The sequence below is a fragment of the Nicotiana attenuata genome, chromosome 3 (assembly GCF_001879085.1).
Source record: "Nicotiana attenuata strain UT chromosome 3, NIATTr2, whole genome shotgun sequence".
Lineage (NCBI taxonomy): Eukaryota > Viridiplantae > Streptophyta > Magnoliopsida > Solanales > Solanaceae > Nicotiana > Nicotiana attenuata.
The window spans coordinates 9,811,213-9,826,075 of NC_031991.1; the positions used below are offsets into that span (position 1 = coordinate 9,811,213).

General features: G+C 39.0%; 1 protein-coding gene across 1 annotated transcript in view; it reads left to right on the forward strand.

Annotated features, from left to right (window-relative positions):
* LOC109223291 (ALBINO3-like protein 2, chloroplastic) overlaps window positions 1-14,164 on the forward strand; it is a 38,674-nt gene extending 24,510 nt beyond the window's left edge. The window contains exons 7-14 of the mRNA XM_019387546.1: window positions 7,511-7,576; window positions 10,732-10,779; window positions 11,276-11,452; window positions 11,543-11,598; window positions 11,691-11,808; window positions 12,066-12,155; window positions 13,401-13,510; window positions 13,646-14,164. Coding sequence (XP_019243091.1) covers window positions 7,511-7,576; window positions 10,732-10,779; window positions 11,276-11,452; window positions 11,543-11,598; window positions 11,691-11,808; window positions 12,066-12,155; window positions 13,401-13,510; window positions 13,646-13,802 — 822 coding nt within the window. The 3' untranslated portion in view covers window positions 13,803-14,164. The remainder of the gene's footprint in view (window positions 1-7,510; window positions 7,577-10,731; window positions 10,780-11,275; window positions 11,453-11,542; window positions 11,599-11,690; window positions 11,809-12,065; window positions 12,156-13,400; window positions 13,511-13,645) is intronic.

Sequence of the window (14,863 nt, forward strand, 5' to 3'; positions counted from 1 at the left end):
TTGCTGCTAATAGAAGTCCAAGTGATTTAGCTTGATTTTTTTTTAAAAAGGAAGATGAAGAAGAAAGAAGTCTAAATGATATGGTGTTTTAGTATTTTAGTGTTTTGTAGTTTGAGTTCTCACATTAGTATGCTTGTACTATAATCACTTTCCACCATTGTATAGATGCCAATAAGTCGCTTTATTGTCCATCTTGGTGCAATGTTTTTGTTAATCTTAAAAGTATTTGGTATAAGGCATCGTCGCGGTATCAAACTCAAGAGCTGATCTTCTGGGTACTACAAGTCTGTTTTATACTGGAGGTACAGCCCTATAAACTCTGCTTGTCTGGTCGGAAGAGGTGTTTGTATGCATTGAAGACAAATGGGGGGGGCTGATTGGAAAAGATGATACAACGAAAAGATGAGCTTTCTTAGGTGAAGCTTGACTTGCAATGAGACTGATGACACAACCAGTGTTGTGGGCGGAAAAAGTTTACCATCTTAATAAGAAAACAACCTCGCTGAAAATTTTAGAATACTTGCAGAGGTGACAGGCATTCTGAATGAGGTTGGTTCGAAGATGCATTAAACTTCAAGCGCAATGGGCAAGTCAAGGGGCAAATCAGAGAACTCGACACGTGGCACATGGTTACTATGAGACATTTGAAATCTTGGGGATCCAATTTGAATTTTTGAAGATTGGAAATCAGAGGGGAGCCCAGCTATAGTCTATCCAGCCCCCTAGGTTCAACACTTCCGGACCAATCATTTTATAAAAAAGGCCCATCATTTAGAAGCAATTTCAATAAATCTAGTTAACAAAAATTTAGGGAAACCTTCAGACCCTTGAACCTTGAGAAAGGCCCACTGTTCATCATTTGACCTATCATCTAGGGACCCCGTCTAGGTAGATATTCAAGCCCATCAAGGGTCTATCTCTAATCCCATCAAGATACCAAGAACAGCTCGAAGTGAAGTCTAGCCACATCCTCCAATGGCGATGATGGTTACCTCACGGAATGGTACTCAAAACCAGGCTCAAGCGAGTCGGGAAGAGAAAGATTTCTCTTTTCGGTAACCACTTCAGATATTGAACTCTCTTTGCAGTCTGAAGGAGATACGGAGGAGAACTACTCATTGCAGGCAGGGGACAACAAATTACTTCTCCCTTGGTATGATCATGCAAATGACATGCAGAACCAGAAACTCGTCACTACAGTGGTTCGGCATTCAGTTGGAGGTCAAATCTAGGGGCTTTGAGACAGAGTTGCTGGAGCTCTTCTTGAATATAAAAGCAAAGGAAATCACTTTCAAATCAACCGGTCTCGGTCAAAAAGGAGAAGGCCAAAGCGCAAAAGGGTTAGAATGAACTTAAAAAGCTGGTATTTAAGGTAAATTATGGAGAATCTTTGGATGGGGGAAAGTGGAGAAAGAAAAATTCTCCGTATATGAAGATCAAAATTCTTAGCTAGAATGTGAGGGATTAGGGGATCCAGGAAAATGCAAAACATTAAAAATGCTAGCAATACAATGCGGGCTGATGTTACGTGCTTCCAATAAACAAAAGTAGAAGAGTGGACTGTACAAAAGTCAATGCACGTTCGGGGAACTAATGGGCTGATTGGGCAGATAAAGAGTCTGGCAAAGTAAGGATAAGTTGGCAAGGAGCTATAAAATTTCATGTGTGCTTGAAAGTATATCAAAGGAGAGTTCACTGGAACATTTACAGGAATCTATGGACCTGACGAAAGAGAAAGTATGTGGCTGAAGCTTGCTGCAATTAGACTAATTTGGGAAATTCCTCGAGTTATTGGGAGGGATTTTAACACTACCAGATTCGCCAAAGAAAAGAATGGTACAAACAGAACAAGCAGGGCTATGAGGATATTTTCCAATTTTATCAACGACATGGCTCTGGTTATTTACCACTTCATCTTGGTCCCAATTGATTGCAATGAAGCTTTTCTTCCTAAGGCCTTCTCTGATCGTAATCCTTTTCTCTTGGGAAGTGTTAAAAGGACTCCAATCTAAGCTACTTCAAATTTGAGAATATGTGGCTCAAGAGCGGTAGTTTTTTGGATAAAGTTAAAAATTGGTGGAACAACTATACAATTCAAGGAACCCTTGGTATCATATTGATACAGAGAACTTAAAATGCTGAAAGCAAATCCAAAAAAATGAAACAAGGAAGAATTTCGTAGTCCGGTAGATGATAAAACTTTAATTTGGGAAGATTTAGATCAGTTGGCAGGAAAAAGAACCCTTTCGTAAGATGAAACAACAAAAAGGATGGAGCTAATGGAGGAGCTAGAGAATCAGGCAAAAGCAGATGGAATCTCTTGGAGGCAAAAATCAAGATGTTTGTGGTTAAAAGATGGAGACAGAAACACAATTTTTCCATAAAACGCAACATCACATAAAAGATGCACTTGGATTGACAACTTGCTGTCGAGAGGGAGTCGATTTATTTTTTTTGATGAAGTAATTAGTTTCATTGATGGCATCAAGAAGATGCAAAATAGTTACAGAAGTAATGAAAATTGCTAGCTCCAATACAAAAAGGCAAAAAAATCAGCTTAGTACTAGGGAGCTAACAAAGTTCAGATAGCTATCAGGAGAATCTACAGGGGCTAGATAAGCCCAACTAAATAAATACACTAGGCAAAAAGCTTTGAGAGATTGGACAGCAGTTGATATCCCATCAAAACACCTTCTATTCCTTTCATTCCAGATAGTCCAAGAAATGGCTGCAGGTATCATCTTCCATATTTTCCTGATGGAGCTATCAACTTTCCAAAGGCTCCGGCTCTCAAAAGCTTCCCTGAAGTTTTGTGGCATGACCCATCTGAGTCCAAAAAGAGATAAAAACATATTCCAAAGACTTGCTGAGACTGTGCAATGTAGAAAGAGGTGACTGTGTGACTCTGCATTCCTCTGGCATATAAAGCATCTATTAGCCATAGAGAAGTTCCTTCTGGCCAAGTTATCCTGCGTTAGGCAAGCTCCATGAAGTGCAGTCCAGTTGAAGCTAGTAACTTTAGGTGGTAGTTTGACTTTCCAAATTAGCTTCCATGGCCACTGGTCAGTGATTGCATTGTGAGTTCCGGCTGACCTGTAGGCTGCTTTCACTGTGTATCTTCCTGCCTGTGTAGTTCCCCATATGAGTTGGTCTGGTGCTAATTGGTTGCTTGAGAAGCCATTTAGAGTGGCCAGTAGTCTGAGCAATTCCTCAAATTCCCAATCTTGTAGGTTCCTTCCGTAAATTATGTTCCAAGTGTTGTCTTCCCTGTACTGGGATATTGTTGAGTCATGCTCTCTGGCTATCTGATACAGTGCAGGATAGGCATTCATTAAAGCTGTGCTGCCCAGCCACTTATCCTTCCAAAACTTGATATGATGTCCATTCCCAACTACAAAGTGCATATTCTGTGAGAACTCCTCCCAATGTTTACAAATATGCTTCCAAACTCCAACTCCATGTGGTGCTCTTGATTGTTTAGTGCACCAGTGGTTCTGTACACCGTGTTTGGCATTGACAACTTCCTTCCACAAGCAGTTATTCTCCTGCGTGTACCTCCATAGCCACTTCATTAATAAGCATTTATTCTGTAAAGCTAAATCCTTGATACCCAGTCCACCTTGGTGCTTTGGTAATAAAACTTTAGACCACTTAACCAGGTGAAATTTGTGATCACCGCTATTCCCTTCCCATAGAAAATTCCTTCTTATTTTATCAAGTTGTTTCAAAACCTTACTACTCATTGGAAATAATGACATATAGTAGGTGGGAATGCTGTCTAGGACACTATTGATCAAAGTCAGTCTGCCACCCATAGATAAGTACTGCAACTGCCAGGAAGCAAGCTTCTTCTCAAACTTTTCAATGACCCCACTCCATACAGCTTCTGATTTGAATTTTGCTCCTAAAGGGAGCCCCAGGTAGGTAGTTGGGAAGGTCCCAATGCTGCAGGTCAGTATTTCTGCCAATTCTTCTAGGTTTTGTACCTCATTTACAGGGTAAATCACACTTTTGAGCATGTTAATGTGTAAACCCTGAAACAGCTTCAAAAAGAAGAAGAGTTAGATTTAAATAGAGCACCTGATTTCTGTCTGCCCCACAGAAAATCAGGGTGTCATCAGCGTATAGCAAGTGTGAGATGTTGACTGTGCAGGTCCTCTCCACATTAAAGCCATTCATCCACTGCATCTGCTTTGCTTTGTCCAACGTTCTGCTCAGTCCTTCCATTGCAAGTATGAATAGAAATGGTGAGAGAGGGTCACCCTGCCTCAAGCCTCGTTGAGGGGAAAAGAAACCTGCAGGACTCCTATTAATCAGAACTGAATACTTGACCGTGGACATGTTAAATTTAATCCATTTGATCCATCTTTCCCCAAATCCCATCTGCCTGAGGATAGAAATGAGATATGACCAATTCACTTGATCAAAAGCTTTTTCAATGTCCAACTTGCACAGGATACCTGCACCCCTTTGCTTCAATTGCCAATCAAGAACCTCATTTGCTATCAGTGGGCATCTGTAATCTGTCTCCCCTTAATGAATGCATTCTGCTGGGTTGACACCAGATTCCCCATCACTCTTTTCAATCATTCTGTTAGAACCTTGGCTATGATCTTATACACACTACCGATGAGACTAATTGGCCTGTAGTCCCTTAACTCCATAGCCCCTTTTTTCTTTGGGATTAATGCAATGAAAGAAGCATTATATGACCTGACCATCCAACAATGCTGATGGTAGCGACTCATGGCTGCGAGGATGTCATGTTTGATGAATTCCCAAGAGTGCTGGTAAAAGGCCATAGTAAACCCATCTGGTCCTGGTGCCTTGTCTGCTGCACTTGATTGTATAGCTGCTAGTACCTCCTCTTCGTCAAAAGGTGCTTCCAGACCATTCTTCTCTTCTGTTGTAATGGTTGCGATGCCTTCAAAGTTTATAGAGGGTCTCCAATTCTCCTGTTCTGTGTATAGTTTTCCATAAAAATCCAGTATCACCGCTTTTATAAGCTCCTTATCCTCTATAATTTCATTGCCAACTAAGAGTCTGTCTATGCAGTTTTTCCTTCTTTGTGAGTTTGCAATCTTTTGGAAATATTTAGTGTTTCTGTCACCTTCCTTAAGCCATTGACACCTTGATTTCTGCCTCCATGATATCTCTTCTGCTTTGGCTAGCTGTTGAAGCTCCACCCTCAAGCTCATCATTTGATTTTACTCGATTAAAGTCAGTTGTCTACCTTCTGTCGTTTGTTCGAGTGCCATTAGCTCATCAAGAGCCCTGGTTTTCCTGGTTTCTACCTTCCAAATTCTTCTTTGTTCCATCGGGTGATATCCTTCTTCAAGCTTTTTAACTTTTGCAAAAGTACGAAGTCTGCTCTACCAGAGAAATTGTAGCTCTGCCACCAGTTCTTCAGTTTGTCAATGAAACCTTCAGATTGCAGCCATATGTTCTCAAACTTGAAATAAGAAGGGGTTGCATCCCAGTCCCCACTCTCCAATAAAATTGGCCTGTGATCTAAGATCACCTTGGGTAGAGCAATTTATCTCACATCTTTAAATGAATCATTCCATTTCAGGGCAGGTAAGAAACCTATCAATTCTAGAAGCTTGTAAGCAGTTGTCACCTTTCGACCAGGTGTAATGAGCTCCTTGAAGGGGTAAATCCTTGACATCAAGGTCCTGTATCATTTCGGAGAATGATCTCATAGCTCTGGATCTTCTGGTACAATTCAATCTCTCGCTTACAAACCTACAAACATTAAAGTCACCACCTATGACCCAGAGGCCTTCCCATAATCCCCTCACACCTGCACTTTCATTCCACATCACCTCCCTCTCTGGATTAGAGTGAGGTCCATAAACACCTGTGAAGCACCACCTAAATTCCTCTTGGGTGCTTTCAAGCATACATGAGATGGAGTAGTAACCCTGATGAGCGTCTATTCTGTTCCATTGCCTTTTGTCCCAAATCATTACAATCCCTCCCCTAGTTCCACTTGCCTTTAATTCAACCCAATCAGCCCACCTGTTACCACATAATTGTTGAGTCAATCTGTTGGACCAGTCTTCAATCTTTGTTTCCTGCAGACATAAGATATCCACCCTCCATTTTTGAATGAGAGATTTAATAGTGCTCTTTTTCTCCTCCTCATTCAACCCCCTCACATTCCAACTCAGGATTTTAAGCTTCATCCAGAGAAGGATTTGTAGTGCCTACCCCTTGACCCACTGTCATGTTGCCCTTTTCTGTCGTAGTTGATCCCAAAGAGTAACCTCTTTCTTTCCCCTTCTCCTTTAGTTTTCTTCCCTTTCCCTGATTTTTGTTGTGACTCCTGCTGTTGAATTTGAGCTTGTCTCCTTTGCTCCATTCGCAATATTAAACCTAAGAGATCATGCTCGAACCCGGCCGCATTAATTCCGAAAGCCTTGCATGCCTTAACCATGGTTATTTTAGTCCACTTCGAGGTCTCGATAATGGATGGTTTATCAATTTGTTGACTGGGCCCCCCTTCGTACCATGTCAACGGCAGAGCTTCATAGATTGCTTGGGAGGAGAAGTCTGTGTCAGAACTGCTTACCGGAACCAAATCCATATTCTGGGAATTGATGCGCAGTGGTTTATGGATTCTTGGATGTGGAGTGGCTTCGTCATCTGCATCTGAGAGACTGGTATCTGAGTTTTGCTCATGCAGGGGAGCTATGGAGGGCTCCTGTGTCTTAATTTCTTCAGAGTCGAGAGAAGGAACCACCAAGGCTTTAAACTTATTCACATAAGGGTTGGGCTTGTGGCCAACAACCCTCCAGATGGTAATCCCCAGGTGATAAAAAAATGAAAATATAGATTTTTACCAACATCCGTACTCGGAAGATGTTACACGGAGACCTTCTCTGAAACTGGATGACATCGATATCATCCCTAATGAAGAAAAAGAATGGCTGGAGTGAGAGTTCGCAGACGAAGAGATCCCCAAATAAAGCGGGGCCATCATGGTATACGATGGCGTTCTATTATTTTTGAATAAAATAAAGATCTGAAAAGAGCTGGGGTACAACAAAGTTGTTTGGAGTGGGGATCGAAACTGCAACCTCACATATTACAAGCTATAGCAATCCCAGCAATCGGAATGTTGTGACCAACGGTTCTCTTATTCTATCTAGTCATGTAGGTCCTATGGCTATATAGGTCACCATAAAATCTTAGAGGTCCTATAGCTATATGATTCACCATTAAATTTTATTAAATTTTAAGGTTATCGATTTGTCTAAAAGTTCTGCTAGGTAGACAAACTTTCAGTGTTTAGCATCTTTTTTGCTGTAACAACTAACAAGTATTGCTGCAGGCTTTTGATAGATTTAAGCTATTTTGTGGTAGCTGTGGTGTCTCGCAGCTGCAGTAAAATTAGAAGCAAAGTTAAACTTTTGAAAATGCTTTAGCTCAAGGCTTGTGATGTTTTTTCTGTTTTATTGATTATAACTTTGAGAAGTAAGTCTAACGACTGCATTTCTTGTTGCAGTACTACAAGAAGTACTTGGAAGTCCTGACATTACCCTTATTGTTTATTACATTCAATATTCCCCAGGTAATCAACCGTTTGATTCTAAAATTTGATGTGCCATAGGATTTGTCCACTTTCATTTCATTCATTTGCAGTAAAATATGAACCTGGCATCTGATGTTTTTCTTTATTACGTTTAGCTTTATGGCCCAATTTTAAGAGGAGGGGAGAATGAAATTTATTTTGATTTTGAACTGTTTGGTTTGTGTCACGACCCAAACCAATGGGCTGTGACGGGCACCCGGTGCCTTACTCAACCGAGTACCAACGTAACGTATCTTTCGTATCGTACTATCATTGGTAAATGAACCAGAAATGTTGTCATGAGATAACTATAATAAAGCATGAGGGAATACTCAATATAGGGTGACCCAACTTGATATACCGACTTATACATATGAAGTACGGGCCTATAAGGCCGGTATGATCCTTAATGTACTCAAAACATAGGCCGACAAGGCCATACAAGTATTCGTATACATGACATCTGTCTACAAGCCTCTAAGAGTACATAAATATCATAAAGGTCGGGATAGGGCCCCGCCATACCAATCAATACATGTCCAAATCCTACTAACCAAATAAGCAACTCCGGAGCAAATGGAGCGCACCAACACCTTCCGCGAGCTGATAGCCTATATGTAGGACTCTCAACCTGTCTATCGGGACCTGCGGGCATGAAGCATAGAGTCCCTAGGTGAAAGGGACGTCACTACAAATAAAGTACCGAATATGTAAGGAATGAACATGAGTAAATGAAAGTCATGAGAGAAACATGGAGTAAAAGACTCGACATGTAAGTCTGAATAGCTCTGTGAATCATTTAATATTTAAAATGTCATGCATATGCGTATAAATGTCATAGCATGCATAGGTATATGTGTACATAATATCATCAAGCCTCTGAGGGCATCCCATCATATTATCTCGGCCGCTGTGGGCAAAATCATCAACGTATACCAGCTGATCAGGTGGTAGTGCGTATATAACGCCATAACCTTTCCTCATACCCCATATACATATATATATACGCGTATATAACTCCATCTGGTCATGGGTCAATGTGCATGTATAACTGAATGCAATGTTAATAAGATTTCTCGGTATGTCATAAGATCAATATGCCTTTAATTAATATCATGAAATAAACTTTATCAACTTACGTATTTTCTGAGACCCATGAATAGATGATAGAATAATAGGGCACATGGGGAATCAAGAACATAGGCACCCTAGTACTTCTATGAATAGAATCATTTATGAAGTTGCGCATTTGCTCGTTTCGTTTGTATCATATGGATCATGCCAAAAGGAAAGAAGGGATAGCCTTAACATACCTAAACTGATTCTCTTGACAATCCTCCTAACACACGTCTTTTGCGAAAAAACGTAACGGCGGATCGAAGTAGGGAAAAATCCGTACGATATTCTTGAGAAAGATTGTACCGTGCGCTCTTAGAATTGCATCTCACGCTGCTATTACATGATATAATCTCGTATAATTTTGCTGAAGCTCCCCTTCATTTCATTGTAGAGATGCAAGCCTCTTTCTTAAGTGATTTAGAGAGGTTTTTAACCTTAATTGGTGTGGGCCCCACATTATGATGACTTGGCCACAAATTCCTTTAAAAGTGCCACCTTGCTACATGGTGTAAGAGTCACAATTTTGGCTTGATTAAGATTCCATTTGCCCCCATGTTGGGGCTCTTTAAACTTATCCAAAGATCTTAATTAATTAGTTAATCTCCCACTAAAATCAATAATTACCCAATTATCCACATAATTAAGAATTATCTCAAATTACTTAAATACTACTCACTTTTAACACACTTTATACACCTTAGTATCATGGTCATGTGGTACCTTGAACTGTATTTTATCTCAAAATGTCAAACTTCGACAAAACTCATTTTCTTCGATTCGCTTACCCTCTCACCTTCACGAATTTACTTATCACCTGTTATAATTTGCATAAATGCTTATAACCTCAAAAATAATCTTATTCCCGAGTCTACGTCGATTAACTTACGATGAAATTTTAACGTACGAAAATGCGGAATGTAACATCTCATTTCCGAGCTTTCATCAATTTACTTATGGCGCACTTTCACGTACGAAAACATGGGGTGTAACAGTTTGGTTTCCCCTAGAATCTTTTTTTTTGGGTCCAGTTGATTTATTGATCTTTGCAATAGCTGAAATCGTTGTTTTCTTAAGAGGTTGTTAATGGAGGTACAGTTTGACTTTTGCCTCCGTTCTTCATGACCCTCTCTGATCATAGAAATATTTCCTCCATATAGGGCAAAAGGGGCTTATCATATTGTAAATATACTGATATTTCTGCTTTGAATCTGAATATCTCTACCTGTGTTTTAACAACTAATTGATGGTAAGGAGTAACTCATCGTGTCAGAGCTTTGAGTTGGAATTGTCGGGATGTTCTTGCTTTTCTTGGTAGTCTGCATCATGTCTAGTTTGGAGATGTCTCCTAAGGCTTTCTTTGTTGGGAAAGACACTAAGAGATTTTTGTCATTGTAAATGCAGCTTTTTGAGCCAATCTGTTGCGTTTGTTGAAGTTAACAGACGGAACCATATCATAGTTGGGTTGAACATAGTATTTTATGGATTATTTTTGTTGATAGGTTTAGTTTCTCTTGCAAATCATTGTTCTCTGGTTAATACCTTCAGAGATGGACTGTACTAGGAATATAGATGCAATTAATGCAATTGATATTTTGGTAAACAAGTGGCACGTCTAATGGTCATTTGGAATTGGTGAAAGCTGATGCTGTGGGAGGTGATGAGCTGGCAAATGAGTAATAACCTGACGACTCCTCAATAGTACAATATAATATCTTACAGAAGGGGAAGCCCGTATGGAGTTTTGGGTGATGGAGAGAGCAACTTGATTTAGTTTCTCTATGTGATACTGGAGACTTATGCGAAAGAATGGCAGCTGTGGGTGGGCTGATCACTTAAAAATAGATATTAGTGTTGATGAGTCCCTTACATTTACTATTCCAATTTTTTTAATTGTGGTGTTGAGTTGGAGAGGGTGTTGCAAAGGTGAAACAAGTTTCATTACCTTTCTGACTCATTCATTTGCCCTTCTATCTTGATATGCCTGATGAAGGATCATGTGCATGAAATGAAGTTTCTTTCATTTGTCAATTTTTCAGGGGAGTTCAGTCTATTGGCTTACCAATAGTTCGATGACCGTTGTTCAGGTATCTCTTCTGAAGTATCCTTCCGAGTGTTCCTTGTCTCAATTTTATTTCCTTGGTGACTGGGCATGCAGATAAATGCAAATGTTCTCAGTTATCTTTAAGGTTTTGTAACTTCTTATGCCTGGACTATAAGAGCTTTTCTTGCACAAAAGGCATTAAGTTTCGAACTTGCATGATCCATGTGGAGTGCTGGGACTTCTTATCCTTACTTTTCCTGGATACGTGGAAAGAAAGCATGATAGATAAACTGCTAGATTATGAAGATGGTAACTTTCTTCAAACTTCCCTTGGAAAATGCCTATGAGCTCCTCGTTTTCTCGCTTTTGCTCCCTCTAACAGTGCTGTCTAGCAGATTGTACATAACAGTTGTCTTTTAAGTTTGTATTCTTTTCCTGGTCCACTTGTTGCCATTGAAAATGCGCTTCTTAAGATTGCACTTTCTACATCTTCATGAAAATCAATGAATGTGGTGAACTCATTACCTTTTTATGGGCAGCAACTATTGCTAAAGCATCCAGATGTTCGCAAGAAACTGGGGCTACCTCATAAGGATCCTCAGTCAGCGACTGCACATCAGAAAGAGTTAGGTAATCCTGAAGAAATCAAAATAGAACCATCAAAAAAGCAGCGGAAAGTATCTGTCCAGAACCTATCACCTCATGAATTGGTTAATGTTAGTAACTATTTTCTTTTCCTGTTATTGACATGAAATGTTGAATAGTTCTTGCTGCTGTCTAAATTTTTTTTGGTGAAACTTCATCAGCTTTCAATCAAATTCTTAGCAGGAGGTCGTAAAGATGAAGCTATGTCCTTTCTTCGGTAGGTCTCTCACTAAATAAAAGCAATCCTCATCTGCTTATTTATTTTCTTTCTTCACTGTAGTATCTCCCATTTTAATGTATGTCTTACAGACTTGCTCTTGCAAAGGATCCCGAGTATGTTCGAGCTTTGCTTGTTATTGGCCAGTCACTTCTGCAAGATGGTTCCTTACCAGAAGCTACTGAATACTTGGAACGTGCTATTGCTAAGGTTCGAATCTGACGTCCTGCATTTCAATTTGAGTTTACTGATCTTTTTGAGTGAAGAAACTTCAGTTTGCTTGTAGACTAAGAATTTTCCATGAAATGGTGACTAAATTCTGTTAAAAGTCATAATCTGTTTGTCTATATCTGGTAACCTTCTAAAGTTTATGTAGTATGCAGTATACTCTACCAGACCTTGATCTGGCTGCTAGAATCCAGCAAACTTAATTTGTTGCTAACCCTAGTCTATTTCTGCAAGTTCAGCTTCAGCTAAAGGAGAATCCGTTGGACATTGAGGATGTTGATCTCCTGATTCTATCATCTCAATGGGCAGGTGTTGCCTGTATACGGCAGGTAATGGTTTTTTAAGAAATTGGCTTAATGGTTGACCTAATAGGCTTGACATGACAATAAGAATTCTTTTTTATTATAAGTAGTTTAATCAAAAGAACTCTAGTACAGATAATTGAGTACCTACACTATTTACATGATTCCGTGACATGGCACAGTGGTGGCGATAGAGAAACCATGTATGTAGGGGGTGTTTTCCTTTTTTCTGCTTTTAGTGGGTTGAGTTATTGAATCTCTATTGTGGGATAATTTTCAAATATATTTTCAGCCTAGAGAAGGCTCCTAATACAAGATTTCCTTTTTCCTTTTTTTTCCTGGCCCAGTATATGCTAGAATTTTTATCTTAGTTCTCTTTCCTATTCAAATGTTTTGTGAAATTCCTGTCTGTTTCATCTGCAGTATGTTCCAAGAATATTTAGCTTGTTTTTGTCAATTGTCTTTCTTTGAATTTGATGTTCATATAAATCTAAATAACACTAATTATTCGATCACTCAGCTTCCTTTCGTACAATATGTTTAATTTTTGAAGACTCTAAACTGCCCTATGGCCTGCTGATTGCTGCTCTCGTATATAATGACAGTGAAGAATCAACCCAACTTACCCCAATTCCTAGCTGCTCTCCCCCCTCTCCCTTCAATGATCTGAACAAACTGATTACCCCTCTCTGTATCTCTGCCTTGTCCTTCATTGAAAGAAACCCTAGGCATTGCATATTCTCTCGCTTTACTGTTTTTTGCCATCAAAACTAGCTATAACCTCACTCTTTATTTTCCTCATTCCACTCTTTGGACTTGAATTGAGATTAAATGAACCAAATAATATGATGGCGGATAGGTTGTCGGCTGATTGCTCAGTGCCTGGAGTTAGTGTGGATGGTAGGCGAGTCAGCTATAAGAATGCTGACACCTCCAGAATGGTGCTCAATGTAGTCTTCAATCTTTAGTCTTTTCGTCTCTTTTTTCGGGATCTTTATATAAGGATTGTAGACAGATTTTTGTTTCCTCTACATTTGATGACTGTATTGCTCTCTCACCACTATGTAAGCCCAACTTCTATTTTATTCTGTTGTTTTGAGCTTGACTTGCCATATTTTAGGGCTTATAGTCAAAGTCAGATCTGTCTCAAGGCTTCTCTTTCTTGAGCCAAGCCCGAGCCCTTGGACAATGTGACCAGCACAGCTTGTTTATGAAGACGTCTTGGGAGTAGGTTTCTCAGAGTGATATTGCACCTTTGTTTTTTTCTTACAGGGTAAGATGGGAGAGGGACTTGTACACCTGGAACGAATAGCTAGTATAAAAGAGCCAGAGGACCCAAAGAGCAAGGCTCACTACTATGACGGATTAGTACTGCTGTCAAGGTAAAGGTTTTCCTTTAATCCTTGACCCGTGGTTTATCATCTCCAATTAGTTCCACCTAGAAAAGCAAGGTCTAAAAGGCCTCGTGTTTATTCCAATTCTACAATTGATTAAACTGGTACATAATGTTTTTACAGTGCGTTGGTCAATGTTGGTCGCAAGAACGATGCAATTAAGCATCTGCAAATGGCTACTGCTTATGATGAGTCTTACAGGGAACTTCTGCAACAATGCGAAAATGAAGATGATGATATCACTGGTGACCTTGTCAATAGCAGAAGAGCAGATTACTGAGTTTTATGAGCGCATTTTGTGCATTTTTCCCCTTCCTGTTTCTCATTGGCTTGTCTTATTGTTATTTAATTGTATCATCATAGTGAATAATTGCCGCTGTAAAACTTTGTAGGCACCATTCTTTTTGCTAAATCTTTTTGATAGGTCAATGATGTTAACAAGGTTTCCGTAGAATCCAGGTCTTAAATTGATCAAGGCATCAACAGAATCTGTACAAAATGATTTTGAGAGAGATCAGTTTTTTTTTCTCCTTGAGATACCATGAGGATTGTTGTTTTGTAGATCAGTTTTGCTTGGATAATTGTTAGGTATTGTATTGTATCGTATTGTTACTTTAATATAATGTTTGTTTTGATTGTTACTTATTTTTATTATATTGTATTGTTAAACCCGTCGTTGTCTAATGACGAAAAGTGTCACTTTATGGAACGACGGATTTGGTGTGGTGGTGCCGTTACCTTGCTTTTTTCTTTCATCTTGCTCTTCCTTATTATTAAATAATCATATTGTATCATTTACCCACTGTTTTATACAATAATTCTACTTTGTATCCTATTTTTTCTTAGTAATGTTAGCAAGTTTATTCTTCAGGTGTGTGACATCATAAAATGACAACAAATGATACAATCTATACAAACGTTGTATTAATCAAACAATACAGTACAATATAATTTTGAAATGATATGTAACAATAATACAGTACAATACAATACAATGAGTATACGCATATGTACATTCGAATTGCGGGATTGGAGAAATTGGTGAATCAAATATTTTTAGCAACTGAATAACTCAGTAATTATTCAAGTGTTATTGCCAGCAACTGAGTATTTGTTATTGCCAAAAAATCATAAAATGGCTCCTCCTTATTAACAATGTTCTTTTCTGTTTGTAACTTATTAGAAGTTAAATTAGAAATTTCAATATGTTAATGCTTATTTATACCTTCACATTATTTGCAACAACAACAACATACTCAGTACCTTCACATTACTTGAATATAGAAAATTCATATATAAGTCTTAATTAAATTTCCAATTGAGGCGTAGATGATTGATTAA